This window comes from Microcaecilia unicolor, chromosome 4, assembly GCF_901765095.1.
Source record: "Microcaecilia unicolor chromosome 4, aMicUni1.1, whole genome shotgun sequence".
Lineage (NCBI taxonomy): Eukaryota > Metazoa > Chordata > Amphibia > Gymnophiona > Siphonopidae > Microcaecilia > Microcaecilia unicolor.
This window is the reverse complement of record NC_044034.1, coordinates 57,980,709-58,001,630: the sequence shown is the minus strand read 5'-3', so window position 1 is coordinate 58,001,630 and position 20,922 is coordinate 57,980,709. Positions and strand designations below refer to the sequence as shown.

Here is a 20,922-nt window from a genome sequence, read left to right as displayed (position 1 = left end):
TCCTTTCCTTCCTCTCTGTAGTTTCTTTGTTCATAGTTATCTAGCTGATGTGACCTTGGTTGGTAAGCTTGTCTGGGAGGGGGGGAGTTCTTACCCCTCCTTTCTTCTTTCTCTCCCTGTCTCAGCATTTCTATCACTTTGCACACATTACTTTAAACCAGTGCTTTTTTTGTGCCGGTACGCGCCGGTACGGCGTACCGGCACCTTTTTTCCCTAGGGTTCCTGACTTGCGTTCCTGCCGCTCATCGAGATCCAGCGCCCCTGCCCCAGCTGCCCGCCCTCTTTGCTTCCCGACAGCCCTGCTTTCCAATCCAAACCCCCCCCCCCCCCGCGACGCGTTTCAATCTTTTATTTATTTTTTTTACTTGCAGTCACAGCGCCGGCGTTGTTGAGAGGATCAGGCTCGCCTCCTCATGCTTTCCTTCCCTTCGCTGTTCCGATTCGCTGCCTCTCAGTGTCCCGCCTTCGCGGAAACAGGAAACACGTCACAGGAAGGCGGGACACTGAGAGGCAGCGAATCGGAACAGCGAAGGGAAGGAAAGCATGAGGAGGCGAGCCTGGTGCTCTCAACAACGCCGGCGCTGTGACTGCAAGTAAAAAAAATAAAAGATTGAAACGCGTCGCGGGGGGGGGGGGGGGGGGGAGGTTTGGACCGGAAAGCAGGGCTGTCGGGAAGCAAAGAGGGCGGGCAGCTGGGGCAGGGGCGCTGGATCTCGACGTCGGGTGGGGAGAAGGTCTGATGTGGGGGTTGGATGAATGGCAGACCCTGAGGATGGGAGAACAGGGCACATGCTGGGCGCTAGGGGTTGAGGAGAGAGAAGGGTATTTTGCTGGGGCTGGGAGAAGGGAGCTGATTTAGGGAGAAGAGTCTGACTCTGTGGCTGGGAGAAAAAGGGACCAAGGACAGACGCTGAGGTTTGGGGCTGAGGGTCTGATGCTGGGGCTGGAGAAGAAGGGGAGGGCAGGGAAGAGAAAATTGCTGGACATGAAGGAGAGGGGAGGGGAGAGAGGATAATCAGTGGACATGGATGGCAGGGGAGGACAGGGGGCAGAGAAGAATGGGCCGCGGATGGCAGGGGAAGACGGAGCAGAGAAAAATGGCTGGTCACAGATGGCAGGGGAGGACAGGGGGCAGAGAAGAATGGCTGGTCACGGATGGCAGGGGAGGACGGAGCACAGGAGAATGGTTGGTCACGGATGGCAGGGGAGGACAGGGGGTAGAGAAGAATAGCTGGTCACGGATGGCAGGGGAGGATGGAGCACAGAAGAATGGCTGGTCACGGATGGCAGGGGAGGACAGGGGGCAGAGAAGAATAGCTGGTCACGGATGGCAGGGGAGGACGGAGCACAGAAGAACGGATGGCAGGGGAGGACAGGGGGCAGAGAAGAATGGCTGGTCATGGATGGCTGGGGAGGACAGGGGACAGAGGAGAATGGCTGGTCACGGATGGCAGGGGAGGACGGAGCACAGAAGAATGGCTGGTCACGGATGGCAGGGGAGGACGGAGCACAGAAGAATGGTTGGTCACGGATGGCAGGGGAGGACAGGGGACAGAGAAGAATAGCTGGTCACGGAGGACAGGGGACAGAGAAGAATAGCTGGTCACGGATGGCAGGGGAGGACAGGGGGCAGAGAAGAATGGCTGGTCATGGATGGCAGGTGAGGACGGAACACAGAAGAATGGCTGGTCACGGATGGCAGGGGAGGACAGGGGACAGAGAAGAATGGCTGGTCATGGATGGCAGGGGAGGACAGGGGACAGAGGAGAATGGCTGGTCATGGATGGCAGGGGAGGACAGGGGACAGAGGAGAATCGCTGGACATGGGAGGGGAGAGCAGGGGAGAGAGGAGACATGCTGGACATGGATGGAGAGGAGAGCAGGAGATAGAGGAGAATTGCTTGACATGGATGGATGGAGGGGTTGGCGGGGAGAGAGGAGAAATGCACTTGGATGGAGGAGAGGGGAGAGAGAATTATTTCTTTATATGGATACGGGGGAGGGAAGAGAGAGGGGAAATGCTGGACATGGATGGAGCGGAGGAAAGAAAAAAAGAAGATGCACATGGATGGAGATGAGGGAAAGGAAAGAGAGGAGAAAAACTGCACTTGGATGGAGAAAATAGGCAAAAGCTGGATCCATGTTGTACCTCCTCCAGTCAATTCCGCAGAGGAGGATCCAGCTTTTACTTATGGATGTAGGGCAAGAAATAAATGGAAAGGAAGCTCTAGAAATGGAGTTAAGAGAGCAGCAGAATCAGAGGCTGGGACCAATATGGATAGAAAAACAAAGTCACCAGACAACAAAGGTAGAAAAAAATCATTTTATTTTCATTTTAGTGTTTACATCTGTTGTCTTATTTTGCACTGGGTATACTGGAGCTGTAGCAGCTTACAGAAATTATTTATAATGAAAAAAATCATGTTATTTTTTTTCTCCTATACTAGTATATTTTCAATGATGTCTGTTTATATGCGCCATGGCTGCTATAAGGGGTGTGGCCAATGTGGGTGTGGCTATCATATGGGTGGAGCCATATGTGGTGACCCCGCCCACAATGAGTACCGGCACCTTTTTTTCTACAAAAAAAGCACTGCTTTAAACTAACAGAGTTTCTTTTGTTAATGATTTTAAAAAGCTATAATATGGTGGTTTCTGTTAGGAAGGGCCTACAGAAGTATAGTTATACTTCCATCCCTCAAAGAGTTCCTTTCTACCAGGGCATACGTTATTTTTGCAATTATGAAAAAGCAATATATTTCTCACAGTCAGGGCATTCCACTATTCAGCAACCATAGACATGGCTTAAGTGGTTTTACCTAATGTTTGGCGCACAACTGTGCACTTACGCTAGTATTGTCTAACAGATTTGGTGCATAACTCTGGCGTTATATAGAGTGCTAGCTTAGTACTCAGATTTTGGATGCCTAACTTTTAGCGACCTATATATTTACCTCCTTATTTCCAAGTGTTTCTAAAAATATATTGTTTTTGTAAGTGAAAAATAGCTTATACCTTGTTGTCATTCTGAGGTAAATTACTATAAATTACTCATATCTATCTGAAAGAAATGTGCTAAATAAAGGCTAATACAGTGTGGTTTAGTAATGTTCAAGAAGGGCATCTCAGAGCGAGAGAGAACATAAGATTGCTGTGAATAATTCTTGCAGCTGTATTTTTTAAATATATTATTTGAGTAAAGAATTAATGACTACAACATTAGTTTCCTTGGCAATGTAAAAATAAGGATCATACAAGTTGTACTAAATACTTTTTTGTAGGACTATTTAACACATCTGTGACAAGCTTATCCTCCCTTCATCAGGTCAGTGAAAAAACAATGCAGATAATTAAACAAGGCTTAAATAATAGACTCATATAGATCTTATGTTTTCTATATATGCCTAAGACCTAGATAACTCTTTCAACCCTGTATAACTGCACTGTTTCTTTGTTCACCCGATGAAGCAAGGATAACTCTCAAAAGTTAGTCACAGATATATTTTGTCCAATAAACAGGTATCACAGCTTGTTTGTTTGACACTTATTTTAGAAACCCAAGGCCATATGTTGAATACAGTCTATTTTTTGGACATATTTTGGGTATGCTATGGTCATAAGAAAATTAGGAATGTTTAGAAAGGGGAAACCAAAACTCTTAATCTCAACATATTAATACAGATAGTACATTTGTTTAATAGTTAAAATTGGTATATAATTTTCTCATGCAGTATTGGATTTTGAAAACCTCAAGACTTAGGCTTTAGCTATTAAGAGGCCCTAAAGAATAAATGTTATGTTACTATGGTACACCAGAGGGATCATCTGATTCCACATTTTTCATGGAAACGTAAAAATAGATTGCAGGTAAAGGCAGCTAGGTTGATCTAGTATTTGAGCCTGCTGCCATATGGCATCCCTAAATGATCTTCAAATTGCTCATCATTAAGGAACTTCTGTGTTCTCTGCTTTGCCATATTGAATTCAAATACTGATTTTAACCCATGAGGTCCAAGAGAAATGAGAGGAGAGAGACCAAAAAGGAGGAAGATGGTCAGGCCTCTACCCCAGCAACTGTACCTCCTTTAGTTTGGAGAGAAAAGCCTGGACAAGGGAAGATAAAGAAGGTTGTAAGTGTGCAATAGAAGGCCTGTGAGGATATTTTGATGAAACTGAAGGGAAGCAGGGAATACAGAAGGAATTCCAGATGACCACAGCAAACATAGTAAAATGAAAAGTGTGGTAGAGACAGACAGGCAGACCAGAAGTTAGCTGGGTCCCCCTAGTTACAAAAAGAAGTAGTTGTGAGCTCGTTTCTCTCGGTGAGCTGGTGGTGTATACTTTAAGCTGGCCAGACACTTCATTTCTCATGGCATCTCTTGAATCCCTGCAGTCTTATTTCTACTGACTCTGGAATTGCTGGCTATATCTCTTTTTAGGACCTGCACATTGCCTAATCTCTCTCAGTACTGACCCCCAGTATCAGTATTGCTCTTGGACTGTAATCCTGGTCTGACTAAAACCAGGTAGTCCTGGACCAGGATCACCGCTAAATTATCCATTGAGGTTCTTTGCTATGTTATTAGTTTTAAAACATTTGGTTATCTATTTATAGGCATTAAAGTATTAATATGCTTTGCTCATAAAAGTGGAAACTGAATACATACTTTTTCAGTTACACCTTAAGCTCTTTTATTTCTCATTTATGTTAGAGGGATGAGTGGATGACTTTGGATTTCATGTCTATCAAAGCCACATCTACAGCATCAGTCAGAGCGGAAAAGCAGAAGCTAAAAATTGTGGAGCAAGAGAAAGCTGAATTGCTTGAAAAGGTAAGGAAATTTATGCTTTTGCTTTCACAGTTTCTTTCCAAAGACCCTTCCTTGGTATGCATAGATATCGTTTATATTACTGCATCTTTGAATAGTTGATAAAGTGTTCTAAGAAGCATGTTTTTGGTCCTTTTCATACAGCATGCATGATGATAATATGGCTTTTATCAGTGCGAGGAGCTCTATACCAAAGTAATTTGTATGATTCCTGTGCCAGTGGCAATCTGAGTGCTGGAAGCTTATGTGATTTGCTTCAGTTCACATTGTGAACAACAGATGGCTGACTTGATCCTGCAGCTATGCACTTACATAGCTGGTCTCAGCACACAGTGAAAGCTGCCGTTCTGTTGCCTACTAGTGGGAAGGACAATTTTCAAAGCAATTCACCTCAGTAAATAGCGATTTGATTGTGATTTCAACTCTGCACGCACTGTTTACCATGAAAAAAGTAGGTGCAAATGCCCATGGAAAGCATACATTAACTTTGAAAATTGGGACAAAGTTCATGATTAAAAAGTCCTGAAATGCATAGTTTGAAATTTGCCTTTTACATGACTGTTTCATTTTTTTTTCTTGGTTATGTCAAACACTTGTATTTCTGAGCTAGATTTACTTACAGGTACCATTGCGTTAACAACTTGCTGTTAACATATTCAAAGTGATTTAACCAGGTAAGAGAAGCTTCTGCCCGATTAAATCTCGTGTATGGGGCTTCCTTTCATATTCAGTGGCACTTAAACTGCGCCACTAAATATCAGCACTAACCATGAAACTTGAAGACAGTGATTTGTGTGGACAGGCCGGAGATGACATTATTAAATGCCGATATGCAGCACGTAGAGGTCCAAACAAAACCAAAGAGAAAACCAGCACTTCCACAAGAGAATGAACCAAAATACCCCAAAAAAGAGTGGAAACGACCACAGAGAAATGTCCCAGGATGTCAGTGTGTGCAAAAATCCTTGACAGGTCCCTAGGGAACGCAGTCTCAACTTGTAAAAACATATATGCTATATCGATGGAACCAACACAGGCCGTGTTTTGACAAATGAGCCTTCATTGGGAGTCCTTATGGTAAATAACAAAAAGTATGTTTGGAAGGTATTCCAAAGTGAGACTAACAAGTGTCACGTCTGTGGCCGTGACCACCCTCAGCCTTACCTTCTTTCTGGGGGTCAGCAGCTCTGCTGGCTTCTGTCTGTGTTTGTGTTTGTCTTGTCTCTAGTCTCTGTGCTGATTGCTTCACTAGACCTCACCTGTGTGGGCTATGCCTCTCTAGGGAGCCAGCATCTAAGATGGCTGCCACCGGCTCTGTGCCAGCTTCCAAGATGGCTCCTGCTTGTCTTTCCTGTGGGCTCACTTCCTATGTGTGTCAAGCCTCTTTTTGGGGTCAGTGTACTTCCTGCTTCTGTCCTACTGCTGGTGACTCATCAGTGAGAGCCTTCATAAGGAAGTGCTGTGCTTGCCAGTGCTTTTGCATGAGTGTTATGCTCTTAGGCCAGGTCAGGTTAGTAAGTGTCTGCTGCACTACTGCTTAGCCTCTCTCTGGGTTCCAGCCCAGTTTCTTTCTGTGTCTCTGTTGTCCTTCCGTGGGGGGTCTTCCCTGCTACTGTCTCTGTGGTCTGCAGGTCCTTCCTGGTTTACCCTGGGTTTGGGGTGAAGCCTCTGTTCCTGGCTTACCCTGTGTTTGGGGTGAAGCCTCTGCTCCAGGCTTACCCTGTGTTAGGGTGAAGCCTCTGTCCCTGGCTTACCCTGGGGTGGGGTGAAGCCTCTGTCCCTGGCTTACCCTGGGGTGGGGTGAAGCCTTTGTCCTGGTTTACTCTGTCTGTTCTCCTGTCTGCCCCAAAGACCCTTGGCCTGTTATTCCTGGTTACTCTGTTTGCTCTGCTGCCAGCTCAAGACCCCTGGCCTGTTCTTCCTGGTTTGCTCTCTTTTCCCTAAGTCCTGCCTTGCCTAGCCTGTGTGCCTATCCTGCTTGTATATCCTGAGTGTATATCCTGAATCCTGTATCTGTCTAGCTAGTGTGTATTTCCTGGGTGGTTATTCCTGTATCCTGTCTCCACCTAGCTAGAGGGTTTACCCTGTGGGTATTCCCGGATCCCCGTTCTGCCTAGTGTATATTCTGCCCTAGTCCTTGCTCCTGCTAGGCTTCTGTACGCCTTGTGTTCCTTGGTCTGTCTTCTGGGTCTTGCTAGTGGCTGTGCAGCAGCACACTGTCTGTGTTCAGTTCCTAGTCTGGTCTCCCTCGTGTATCCCAGACCCAGGGTGGGTCCTCTGGATCTTCAGTTCCTGCCTTATCCTGCAAGTCCTGCCGGCCACCTGCACTTCGGAGCTCAACTCCGGAGGAACGGTGGCTAAGTGCAGGTGAAGCTGTTCCTGTTTCATCTGTTCTAGTTGCCTGCCTTGTACTACTCCAGTCCAGAGTTCCAGTACTGCTCTTCTGTGTTTCCAGTCCCGAGGTGGTCTTGCCTGCCGCTGCCGCTCCTCGGCAGTGGCCCAAGGGCTCACGAACTCCAGTCCTGCCTCGAGGACCTGACAGAATGCCAAGGCCCTCAAGAACGCAACAACAAGTTACACCAAATAAAGTGTCTTTCTTGACGCATAATTATATATCAATTCTGTACTGACAGGAAAAGTTGTAGTGCGGAATTGATATATAGTTGCGCGTCGAGAAAGGCATTTTGGTTTAACTTGTTAGTCTCACTTTGGAATACCTTCCAGCCATACTTTTTGCTATTTACCGTAAGGACTCCCGATGAAGGCTCGTTTGCCAAAACACAGCCCGTGTAGGGTTAATCTGTTATAGCATAATATGTTTTCACAAATTGAGACTGCATTCCCTATGGACTTTTCAAGGATGTCTGCACACATTGACTATATTTTTCATGTAACTATATAATTGGTGAATAAATTTGATTATTTTTTTAACATCCTGGGACATTTTTCTGTGGTCATTTCCACTCTTTTTTTTAAAATGGATATTCAGCACTTACCCACATAGGTTAACTGGACAAATAGGTCCACATAAACCACAGTCCTGTCTTTGTCCAATTGAAGTTATGTGGTTAAGTGCCAAATATTGCACTTAACCAGATAAGTGATAGCTTGCCACATAGACCTAGATATCCAGTGCTGGTGCCTGGACATGGCCCGGCATTTAATATCTGGGCATAAAGTAGGCATTGGTCAAAAAAAACACTGTCCGCTGCCTCCTGAATATTTACCCCATTATTTACTGCACATGCTATTTTATGGACGGAGCCTATTTACTAATAATGTATGTTAACAGCATTAGCATGCCCTGTTCTGGTAGTACCCTTTAGTAAATCTAGTTATGTGGGTTTTTATCACTCTGATGATGATGATAATCATAATGTCTCATAACTGTTGGAGATTTGTTGCCAGGTGTGTTAGAAACTGGGTGTTATGATGTATACCTGAGCTATAAATGTATTCAAAATAATAATAAAGAGCTAGGTGAGTTCCTTCGATTTAGTATATGTTTTATAGAGTTTCAAAATAATCATTTTTATTCTTTACAACTCAAGAGGAGTTGGGAATTTTTGCAATTCTTACTAGGAGTATTTTAAGTGAATTGTTTGGGCATTTGTATTCTGTAGCCATCCTAGGTTAATGATCCAGCTTCTTTTATTTGTGATTCGCTTTGAACCTTTATTGACAAACAATGGAAAATAAAAGCTATAAGTGTAACTGTTATATGCAAAAGGTCAAGAAATAGCTGTCCATCTTTCTGGGGACAAAATAACTGTCCTAATATTTGGCATGCTGGAAAAAGCAGTAAAAAAAAAAAATCAAGTTCAAAAATGGGATGGATTGGACTGAGGATTTCAGAGAAGTTGCCCCACCCCCTAAAAATAATGGCCCAATGCATGTATATAGCAGAAGGAGCTGCAGTTTATATAGCATAGAAATGTAGGTACAGTGAAACATAGCAGTTAGGAATGTCCACATTTCAAAATGCTTCTATTTGTTCACTGTTCTCCTAATCCCCAAACGTCCTCGTTCCTAACATTAATTAATAGTAGAAGAAAATTTTCAGCGGTGTTTCTACAACAGAGTGCCACTCCAGGGTACTTTTCCTTATTTAAGAACAGATCGAATCGTATCGGTTGGGGAGAAGGTTTCTTCTGTCCCTCATGAATCACTGTTAGGCAACTAGACATCTCTCAGTTTCCTTATTCAGAGGCTTTATTAGTTCAATATCTTGCTGGTATATTGCCCTCCATTACTGAGGCAGTGCATTGAGAGGACATTTGATCTCTAGCTTTGCAGTCCAATATTTTAATTTACTAATCCTGGGGGATGTTAATATTCAGGCATATTCTTCCAGTAGGACTAAGTTGAGTTTAAAATTGCTTGTTTAGTCTATAAAGTACACATCAAAGGAGAAGAACCAAATCCCCACAGTACGCAAAAGCAAACGAACATAGCAAGGATGACCAACAAATCAGGAAGAGGAAACCTGGGTCTCCAAAAATGGCCGTTATTGAAATAAAAACCAAGAATCTTACATTATAAGGCTCATTTTCAAAGCGCTTAAACTTACAAAGTTCCATAGCTTACTATGAGGTGTATTTTCAAAGCACTCATGCCCTGATCTTCAGAAGTAAACGTGGGTGCTAGAGGCCATTAGCATCAGACTTTCGCCCGCATTTACTAGTGCCTAATGCTCAGAGGCCCTTACCACCAGAAACAACGAGCTCACCCACCATCAGCACAATTAGCATGCTAATGTAGTTACAAGCATTCAAATGAGGCCATTTCCTGTTCCCTCCAATGCTGAAACAAGGACACCCTCATCACTTCAAACCCTACGTCAGCTTGGAGCTAGCATTAGGATGTCTACACAGATAGTGAGCTGTGAGGGGGAGGGGAGAAGCCACCATCCATACAATAGAAATGCAGGAAGCATCTGACCTCACAGGCACTTCCTCCCCCCCTTCTACACCATCAATTCAAACAACTACATTTTCCCTTCCTAGAGCTAAAATGAATGTTAACCCCAAAGCCTTCATTTAGCTTCCTCAGAAATGCTTACATGTTGCTGGGTTTAAAAATGTTTGGACAAGTTCCTGGAGGGAAAGCTCACAGTCTGCTATTGAGATAGAAATGGGGAAAGTCCATTGGTAGTCAGGAATCTTGCTATTATTTTGGATTCTGCCAGGTACCTGTGACCTAGATTGGCCACTGCTGGAAACAGAATACTGCCCAGTATGGCTATTCATATGTTCTTAAATTCTTACCTTTACCCCCAATACTACCCTGGAGTGGAGGAGTGGCCTAGTGGTTAGAGTGGTGGACTTTGGTCCTGAGGAACTGGGTTCGATTCCCACTTCAGGCACAGGCAGCTTCTTGTGACTCTGGGCAAGTCACTTAACCCTCCATTGCCCCAGGTACAAATAAGTACCTAAGCCGCATTGAGCCTGCCATGAGTGGGAAAGCGCGGGGCACAAAAAAAAAAAAACCCTGCAGAACTGCCAAAGGACGCTACAAATTGCTTCAACTCCCCAAAACAATCCCTTACAACTGCCCCACCCACAAAAACTATTCCTTGCAACTGACCCACCATCCTGCATACTTCCCCTACTCCAAAAACTACTCCTACAACTGCATTGCAAATCCTCTAACTGCCTCTATCCCTGAAAACTACCGCCCAGCTACATGGCAAACCCTTTAATTGCCCTATCACCAAAAACTACCCTCATAACTGCATCATAAACTCTATAATTGTCCTACCCCCAAATGCCCTCATACACACATACTCAAATGTACATTGGAAACAATTTTCATGAGCCACGCTCTGCATGCCTCACCACTAGTTTGATTAATAATTTCTTGATTATGTATTTTCTGCTGATGGACACAGTATCCAAAGCTTTAAATTATTAAGATGTTAGCATTCAATCTGATCCCGGCATGCAGTCTTGTTGTGAATATTCTTTTCTACAACAGGCTTCTTGTCATGTTTATAAATAGCTGTGTTTTTAGGGAAGAAGCTTTGAATACAGTAATTGCATATTTTTTTAGTTATTAAATGGAAAAAAGTTCCATGTTTTATCAACTAGGCAGTATATTTTTTGTTTTATTTTTTTATGAAATATTGAAATTTTCCGAAGAAAGTACTCAAGGCAGTGTATTATTTAACCAGGCAATAAAACGTCTGTATTAAATAGCTGTAGGAATATATCTATAACTTCAGAGTAGCTTTTTATCTAACTTCTTTTGCACTTATTATTATGTTGCTTTTGGCTGATCTTCATACCACCAAACTCTTTAACTGTTATCTGTCAGGAGAATTTAGAACTGCTGATCTTAAAATTAAAATCATGTTTCTCGTTTAATATTTTATAAATATTAGAACACGGTGATATCTTTCAGCACTTCTTTGAAGCTCAGTCCCTCATGCATTCCTTTTAGCCTGTAAGCTTAGGCAAGATAGTTATTACAAGATTTTGATGCATGCCCAAGGTGCTTTTCAAAGTTGAAGGCTGAGTATTTTCAGCTCCTAAGCAGTGCAACCTGTTCTTTAACAGCATATGCTAGTGTATATTAACCCATTAGTGCCCAACGTTCCCATATGGTTATCTGAGCTCCCCACTGTGTTTCCATGCAAGGGTGCTCATGCTACATAATAGTTGTGCCCAGTGCATATTACATGGCATCCCTGCCAGCCAGGCAGGTCTGAAGTGCTGCCATTCTTTTACAGCTCTTTGTTGCCACTGAACAGTTCTAATTCCATGGCTCCGGCACCATTTCACAGTTGTGACAAAGATTCTGTCACAGTTATTCATGCAAATGAATATCAAGTATGCGGATTGGTATAGGGGAATATCAACCAATAATCACCTACTTTACCGTTACACAAAAGGAAATTATAATGCTTTGTTTATTTAAAATCAATTTCCTATATTGGATAGGTTGGAAGGAAAATGTTGCTGGCTATGCCTTCCTGTCCTTTGTCCCCTGTTTCTGTCCCCTCCTTCCCTTCTGGCTTCATTTTGAGTGAACTTATCTTTCCAGGGATCAAATGACAGAAGTTTCACAAGATGAAATTCATGGTGGTGGGTGTGTAGAGAGGAGGAGGAGAAAGGAGTTGTGCTGGAAGCACAGCCCTCTGTTAAATGTGGCTCCTGTGCACCTTGTTATAAATGAGTAGAAGTGAATTGCCATGTTATAGGGGGAAAATAAAAAAAATGGAAATTGGTTGTACATAGTTATGTTTGTGCCATTGCTGTTTATAGGAGGTGTACATTTAGGCGTGTCTTTTACACATCGTCTGCCCAAAATTTATAGAATATGTCCTGAGGTGCTTGGCTGCTGGTGCCACTTAGCACTTGCCCGCTCTCCACCCCTTTCAGAGAGCGTATATAAACTTGTCATGCTTCTTTTTTCACATTAGAGATTACTGTTGCTTTTGTGTGCATGAATGGCATGCAACTTTTATAGACTAGCAACCCACGAGTCTGGGTATGCATGTCAATTAGTGCTAGACAACTAAACCGTAGTAGTAACAGAGTTCTAAAAGCTTTCTGTCCAAGATGAGATAATAAAACCTTTTTGTATTTTTAAGTGAAACCTCTCGTTTGAACCCCCAGCTATTATCCTGTCAATAAAGTCTCTTTATCACACATTTTCATTAGAAATATTATTCCTCTAGTCACATTGATAAATGATTTATTGATAAGTGGATAACACACGTTTGATTAGTATTTCCAGCATAGCTCATATATATAGGAGCTTTCAAACCAATTATTCTCCAGAGAGAAATAATTGTGTGGAATTTACACTGTGTCTTGTGACTTGTTGCATGCTGCTGAGAAGAGCATCAGAGAATTAAAGCTCTAGACTTGAGAACTGTTTTGAATCAGCTGAACATTAATCTCTCCAACTATCTTCCCAATTTACTTCTGTACCATTGCAGGGCACTTAGAATCATCCTATATAATAATTTGCACCTCCGTCTGGATGCCTGGGTTCATAACACACTTCCCATTGGTCCACCCTGGCGATGATGTCAGAGGCGTAACCCTTGTAGCGCTATAGAAATGCTAAGTAGTAGTAGGCGGACCAATGAGAAGTGAGAGGGCCGAAGAGCTAAAAAAAAAAAAAGGTAGTAGCAAGGCCTCTCCCCCCCCCCCCCCCCCCCCGCCTTCGTGAACAAATGTCGGCCAAGTGCTGTCCCCACCGATCCCTTCATTCCCATTTCCTCCCCTGCAACCAACTCCGTCCGCCACAAAATGCCAAACTTTCCCTTAAGAAGCGCCATGTCGGCAGATTTCAGGGGACAAAAAAAAGAGTTCCCAGCCACCCCCCCTCCCTCCCGGAACTACTTCACCGGGCTAAGAAGTCTGCTGAAAGAGCGGGGGGAAAGGTGAAAAGAAGCTCGAGACGCCGTGACTCTTCGGGAACACTGAAAGCAAGAGATGAGACACACTTTACCTTTCCGGAGGACGCTCTTGGCCCCTGGGCTCTTTTCACATGTGCAGCTGCAGCGCAGGCAACAGTCCGTCAGCGAACATGCGGAGGCCGGATGCAAGCGTCGCTTATCTCTCCGCCGGATGAGGCTGCTGCTGCTGTGGCACTAAGCTATTCCCAGAACAAAGGAGCGGCCACAGCGCAGTGGCGGCTGAAACATCATGACGCACGTCAGCAAACGGGTAGGTTAAGTGTGGTATCTTTTATCATGGTGGGGTGGCCCTGGAACTTGAAGGGAAGAGGGAGGGAGGGAGCCCTGGATGGGGGGAGGAGGGAGGAGGGAGACCTCCGAGGACAACCTTGCTAGCGCCCGTTTCATTTCACACAGAAACGGGCCTCTTTTACTAGTAGACACATAAAATGATGGTAGGTAAAGACCATATGGCCTGTCTAGTTTTCCCATCCACACAAACAACAAAGCTCCACAATCCTTTCCCTCCCTCAGAGCAGTGGCGCAGCTATGTGGGGCCACTGGGGCCTGGGCCCTGGGCCCCCCCCCCCCCAGTTTCATCTGGGCCCCTGGTTTTGCTGGCGGAGGTCCCCAACCCCTGCCAGCTATAAAGTCTTGTTCAGCTGCGTTGCTTGCCCTGCTCTGTCTTCCTCCTCATGTCCTGCACGTCCTGTATGCTTAAGTGAAACCGTCGCTGGAGAAGGCTTCAGCTGGCGGGGGTTGGGGACCCCCGTCAGCAAAGGTATTTGCGGCTGTGGGGTGCGGTGGGGGGGGGGAGTGGCGAGATGGCAGACTAAAATGTGCCCCACCCCACCTCGGGTTCTGGCCCCCTCCCACCAAGAGGTCTGGCTACGCCCCTGCCTCAGAGGTCTTTTGTGCTTAAATCCTATGCTTTCTTGAATTCAGGTATTATCCTTATGTCCACCATCTACATTCAGAGGCTCTCTTGTGCATCAGTTATCTTTGCTGTAAAGAACTATTTCAGTAGATTTTCCCTGAGTCTACTCCCTTTCATCCTCATTTTATAGATTTGGTGACATTTCATCACCTGATGGTTCATTACTGAGACTCTTTATCACTGAACCAGTTCATCACATGACACTTCATCACCGTGGTCATTTTATCATGCAACACTTCTTCATGTGTTCAAGCTAATGTATTCAAATTATAGGCATGGAGACCTTACGAAAACTGGGGTTGGGGCATGCCAGCAAAAATCTGTGCCGTTCTTGTGTGCCTATGACCCTTGCAAAAACTTCTTACACAGAAAATGATCATGAAACTCATATGTAGGTACAGAAGAACAGTGTTTTCATCACTTTAATCTGTCACTTCATCATTGATGAACTGTCAGGTGATAGTCCATACACACATTTTATGACCATTTGGCCAAGAGCTTCCTTCTAATTGAAAGAGGCCCACTTTGCATTTATTGATTCTCTTGTATCTTCCCTATCCCACCTTTTTTCCAGAATACATATAGCTGCATCCTTTTGTCTGTCTCAATATCTCTATGAAGAAAACTTATTGACCACTTTAGTAGCTGCCTTCTGGACCAACTGCATCCTGTTTATATCATTTAGAAGGTGTGGTCTCCAAAATTGTAATCAGTACTCCAAAAGAGATCTCTCCAGAGATTTATACAGAGGCTCATATCCCCTCTTCTTTCCTACTATAGCTATTTCTATATTTCCAAGCATCCTTCTGGCTTTTGCCACCACCTTATCTGCCTGTCTGGTCACCTTAATAACCTTGATTACATTGCTGCTATATCCTCGTTTGTGCACAGAAAAACATCAGCCTCTATACTTTTGCCCTGCATTTTTTTAGCACCTGTTCTTAACTGCTGACTTGTAGACCATTCTTCAGGCTTTGTTAGATCCTTCTTTATGTGTTACCACACCTTACATGGTACCTGCCCTATTGCAGATTTTAGTGACATTTGCCAAAAGACAACCTATACCTGACAGCCCTTCCACAGTATCATTTAAAAAAATCGTTGAAAAGATCCTGACCAAGGACTGATTCCTTTTCAAGCATTTCTTCAGTATCATTTTGTATTGACAAATTTCATATTCATGTTATTTCATTCTTCTGCATTTAGGTGATATTTTACATCCCTTGGCAAGGGAACTATTGTCTTCCTGAATCTGTGATGCTGGTCTTGCTGCACATTTGTAATCTGTGAATATCTAATTCCTGGTCATGTTTCTTGATTGCATTTGTAAAAGTTAATGCTCCTTTTAGCATTGTGAACCTGCATTCTTTCTTAAACTTCCATACTAGGCGAGAGCAGGATGGGTATCGGATGTTCTCCGAGGACAAGCAGGCTGCTTGTTCTCACGACTGGGTGACGTCCGCGTCAGCCCCCACCAACCGGAAGAAGCTTCGCGGGCGGTCCGCACGCAGGGCACGCCCACCGCGCATGCGCGGCCGTCTTCCCGCCCGTGCGCGACCGTTCCCACCAGTTCCTTTTTTTCCGAGACTGGAGAGAGTCGTGCCTTCGCCGCTCTCTCTGTTTTCAGCCCCGGAAAAACCGTCGCGTTTATGCGAACCTTTTTATTTTATTTTATTTTGTTGCCGCGCGCTCCACTTTTCTTTCCTTTAAAAAAAAAAAAAAAGGAGCACGCGCTCCCATTTTCCCTCGTTTCTAGCGGGGGCGTCGCGGCCTAGTGGCCGCACGGTCGATTCTTTTTTCGAGGTGTGATTACCGCCACCATCGACGACTTTAACTTCGCCGACGCGATTTTTCCGTCGATGTCCTCGAAGGTCCCGAGTGGATTTAAAAAGTGTGGTCGGTGCGGCCGGCCGATCTCGCAGACCGACACCCACGCTTGGTGCCTCCAGTGCCTCGGGCCGGAGCACAATATCAAGTCGTGTTCCCTGTGTCTCGGTCTCCGGAAACGGACTCAGGTTGCGAGGCAAGTTCTTCGGGACCGTCTTTTTGGAACTTGCGCCGGCCCCTCGACGTCGACCTTGACGGCATCGGTATCGGCGGCCGGTTCTTCGGTACCGGTATCGATGCCCGAGAAATCGGCACCGATGGCATCGACCCCAGGAGCACAGGTCCTGTCGGCCCGCCGGTCCTCCGGTGAAGGTAGGGGTGAGAGGCCGCGTGGACAATCGGCCCCGGTCACTCCCTCGGCCCATGGCCCTCGGGACCGAACCCTGTCGGACCCGGTTCCTCGTGACCGAGGGGGATCGACCTCCTCCTCCTCTGCTCCACCTGGCGCCGATGACGGGCATCGCAAAAAATCAAAAAAGCACCGTCATCGGTCGCCCTCGATGCACCAGGGTTCCGGTGCCGGCAAGGAGTCGACACGAAGCGTCCTCGTCGAGAGGAGAGATCCCCTTCGGTTGTGGAGGTACCGCCGCGTCAGGGTCCCAGCACTTCGGTGCCGTCTCCTGGACCCGAGCAGCTTCTGGCACCGACACCTCTACCGGCCCCACCGTCTTTCCCGGCAGCGGGCCTGGACGAGTGCCTCCGAGCCATCCTTCCGGGGATCCTGGAAGGGCTGATGCGCCAGGCTGTGCCGGCGCCGTTGACTGTGGCGCCGGCGAGCTCTAGCCCGGTGCCGAGGCCGTCGACACCGCCGCCGCTTGCGGCGCCGGTCTCGACCGCCACGCAGGTGGAGTCCCCGTCGACGTCGATGGAGGGAGCTTCGTCCCCGCCGGCGCGGGAGTCCACCGCTCGACGACACCGAGGCCTTGGTGCCTCGACGTCGAGCCGGGCCCGGTTAAGGACTCAGCTACATGAGCTTATGTCCGATACCGAGGAAGAGGCCTCGTGGGGGGAAGAGGAGGACCCCAGATATTTCTCCTCAGAGGAGTCTGCGGGCCTCCCCTCTGACCCCACGCCTTCACCGGAGAGGAAACTCTCACCCCCGGAGAGCCTCTCTTTTGCCTCCTTTGTCAGGGATATGTCTATCTGCATTCCCTTCCCCGTGGTCTCTGTGGATGAGCCGAGGGCTGAGATGCTCGAGGTCCTCGACTATCCATCACCACCTAGAGAGTCCTCCACGGTGCCGTTGCACAGTGTCCTCAAAGAGACACTGCTTCGGAACTGGATGAGACCGCTATCTAATCCCATCATCCCCAAGAAAGCGGAATCCCAGTACAGAATCCACTCTGACCCAGAGTTAATGCGGCCCCAATTGCCCCATGACTCGGCGGTCGTGGATTCTGCTCTCAAGAGGGCACGGAGTTCGAGGGATACCGCCTCGGCGCCCCCGGGGCGGGAGTCTCGCACTCTGGACTCGTTTGGGAGGAAGGCCTACCAATCCTCCATGCTCGTGACCCGCATCCAGTCATACCAGCTCTATACGAGCATCCACATGCGGAACAATGTGAAGTAACTGGCGGACCTGGTTGATAAGCTCCCGCTGGAGCAGTCCAGGCCTTATCAGGAGGTGGTCAGGCAGCTGAAGGCGTGCAGAAAGTTCCTGTCCAGGGGTATCTATGACACCTGTGACGTGGCATCTCGTGCTGCGGCCCAAGGTATAGTGATGCGCAGGCTCTCATGGCTGCGTGCCTCTGACCTGGACAACCGCACCCAGCAGAGACTGGCCGACGTGCCTTGCCGGGGGGATAATATTTTTGGTGAGAAGGTCGAGCAGCTGGTGGACCAACTGCATCAGCGGGAAACCGCCCTCGACAAGCTCTCCCACCGCGCGCCTTCAGCATCCACCTCAGCAGGTGGACGTTTTTCCCGGGCCCGGCAGGCTGCACCCTATTCTTTTGCAAAGCGTAGGTACACCCAGACGGCCCGAAGGCCTCGTCAGGCACAGGGACAGCCCCAGCGCGCTCGTTCTCATCAACAGCGTGCGCCTAAGCAGCCCCCTGCGCCTCCACAGCAAAAGCCGGGGACGGGCTTTTGACTGGATCCACGGGAACATAGCCGCCCTCAAAGTGTCCGTACCGGACGATCTGCCGGTCGGGGGGAGGTTAAAATTTTTTCACCAAATTGTCCTCCGGGAGCTCAATCTTTCAGCTCCCATCACAAGCAGGTACTTGCAGAGGAACTCTCCGCCCTTCTCAGCGCCAATGCGGTCGAGCCCGTACCACCCGGGCAGGAAGGGCAGGGATTCTATTCCAGGTACTTCCTTGTGGAAAAGAAAACAGGGGGGATGCGTCTCATCCTAGACCTGAGAGGCCTGAACAAATTCCTGGTCAAAGAAAAGTTCAGGATGCTTTCCTTGGGCACCCTTCTGCCAATGATTCAGAAAAATGATTGGCTATGTTCCCTGGATTTAAAGGACGCATACACTCACATCCCGATACTGCCAGCTCACAGACAGTATCTCAGATTCCACCTGGGCGCACGGCACTTTCAGTATTGTGTGCTGCCCTTTGGGCTCGCCTCTGCCCCACGAGTGTTTACAAAGTGCCTCGTGGTGGTGGCGGCGTATCTACGCAAGCTGGGAGTGCACGTGTTCCCATATCTCGACGATTGGCTGGTCAAGAACACCTCGGAGGCAGGAGCCCTCCGGTCCATGCAGTGCACTATTCAACTCCTGGAACTGCTGGGGTTTGTGATAAATTACCCAAAGTCCCATCTCCAGCCAACCCAGTCTCTGGAATTCATAGGAGCTCTGCTGAATACCCAGACGGCTCAGGCCTTCCTTCCCGAAGCGAGGGCCAACAACCTCCTGTCCCTTGCTTCGCGGACCAGAGCGTCTCAGCAGGTCACAGCTCGGCAGATGTTGAGACTTCTGGGTCATATGGCCTCCACAGTTCATGTGACTCCCATGGCTCGTCTTCACATGAGATCTGCTCAATGGGCCCTAGCTTCCCAGTGGTTCCAAGCCACCGGGAATCTAGAAGATGTCATCCGCCTCTCCACCAGTTGCCGCACTTCACTGCTCTGGTGGACCATTCGGACCAATTTGACCCTGGGACGTCCATTCCAAATTCCGCAGCCCACGAAAGTGTTGACGACGGATGCATCTCGCCTGGGGTGGGGAGCTCATGTCGATGGGCTCCACACCCAGGGTCTGTGGTCCCTCCAGGAAAAGGATCTGCAGATCAACTTCCTGGAGCTCCGAGCGATCTGGAACGCACTGAAGGCTTTCAGAGATCGGCTGTCCTGCCAAATTATCCAAATTCGGACAGACAATCAGGTTGCAATGTATTACACCAACAAGCAGGGGGGCACCGGATCTCGCCCCCTGTGTCAGGAAGCCGTCGGGATGTGGAGTTGGGCCTGCCGGTTCGGCATGCTTCTCCAAGCCACATACCTGGCAGGCGTAAACAACAGTCTGGCCGACAGACTGAGCAGAGTCAGGCAACCGCACGAGTGGTCGCTTCATTCCAGAGTGGTACGCAAGATCTTCCGAGAGTGGGGCACCCCCTCGGTGGACCTTTTCGCCTCTCAGACCAACCACAAGCTGCCTCTGTTCTGTTCCAGACTACAGGCACACGGCAGGCTAGCGTCGGATGCCTTTCTCCTCCATTGGGGAACCGGCCTCCTGTATGCTTATCCTCCCATACCTTTGGTGGGGAAGACCTTACTGAAGCTCAAGCAAGACCACGGCACTATGATCCTGATAGCGCCCTTTTGGCCCCGTCAGATCTGGTTCCCTCTTCTTCTGGAGTTGTCCTCAGAAGAACCGTGGAGATTGGAGTGTTTTCCGACTCTCATTTCGCAGAACGACGGAGCGTTGCTGCACCCCAACCTTCAGTCCCTGGCTCTCACGACCTGGATGTTGAGGGCGTAGACTTCACTGCGTTGGGTCTGTCTGAGGGTGTCTCCCGTGTCTTGTTTGCCTCTAGGAAGGATTCCACTAAAAAGAGTTACTTTTTCAAATGGAGGAGGTTTGTCGTTTGGTATGAGAGCAAGGCCCTAGAACCTCGTTCTTGCCCTGCACAGAACCTGCTTGAATACCTTCTGCACTTGTCAGAGTCTGGCCTCAAGACCAACTCAGTAAGGAATCACCTTAGTGCGATTAGTGCTTACCATTATTGTGTGGAAGGTAAAGCCATCTCTGGAGAGCCTTTAGTCGTTCGATTCATGAGAGGCTTGCTTTTGTCAAAGCCCCCTATCAAGCCTCCTACAGTGTCATGGGATCTCAACGTCGTCCTCACCCAGCTGATGAAACCTCCTTTTGAGCCACTGAATACCTGCCATCTGAAGTACTTGACCTGGAAGGTCATTTTCTTGGTGGCAGTTACTTCAGCTCGTAGGGTCAGTGAGCTTCAAGCCCTGGTAGCTCATGCTCCTTATACCAAATTTCATCACAACAGAGTAGTGCTCCACACCCACCCAAAGTTCCTGCCGAAGGTGGTGTCGGAGTTCCATCTTAACCAGTCAATTGTCTTGCCAACATTCTTTCCCAGGCCGCATACCCGCCGTGCTGAACGCCAGTTGCACACATTGGACTGCAAGAGAGCATTGGCCTTCTACTTGGAGCGGACACAGCCCCACAGACAGTCCGCCCAATTGTTTGTTTCTTTCGACCCTAACAGGCTAGGGGTCGCTGTCGGGAAACGCACCATCTCCAATTGGCTAGCAGATTGCATTTCCTTCACTTACGCCCAGGCTGGGCTGGCTCTTGAGGGTCATGTCACGGCTCATAGTGTTAGAGCCATGGCAGCGTCAGTGGCCCACCTGAAGTCAGCCACTATTGAAGAGATTTGCAAGGCTGC

General features: G+C 47.5%; 1 protein-coding gene across 2 annotated transcripts in view; it reads left to right on the top strand.

The window, feature by feature from the left end:
* Positions 1-20,922, top strand: part of CWF19L2 (CWF19 like cell cycle control factor 2) — a 346,427-nt gene that overhangs the window by 33,796 nt on the left and 291,709 nt on the right. For both annotated transcript variants that reach the window (XM_030200257.1, XM_030200256.1), the window contains exon 6: positions 4,713-4,832. In XM_030200257.1, coding sequence (XP_030056117.1) covers positions 4,713-4,832 — 120 coding nt within the window. The remainder of the gene's footprint in view (positions 1-4,712; positions 4,833-20,922) is intronic.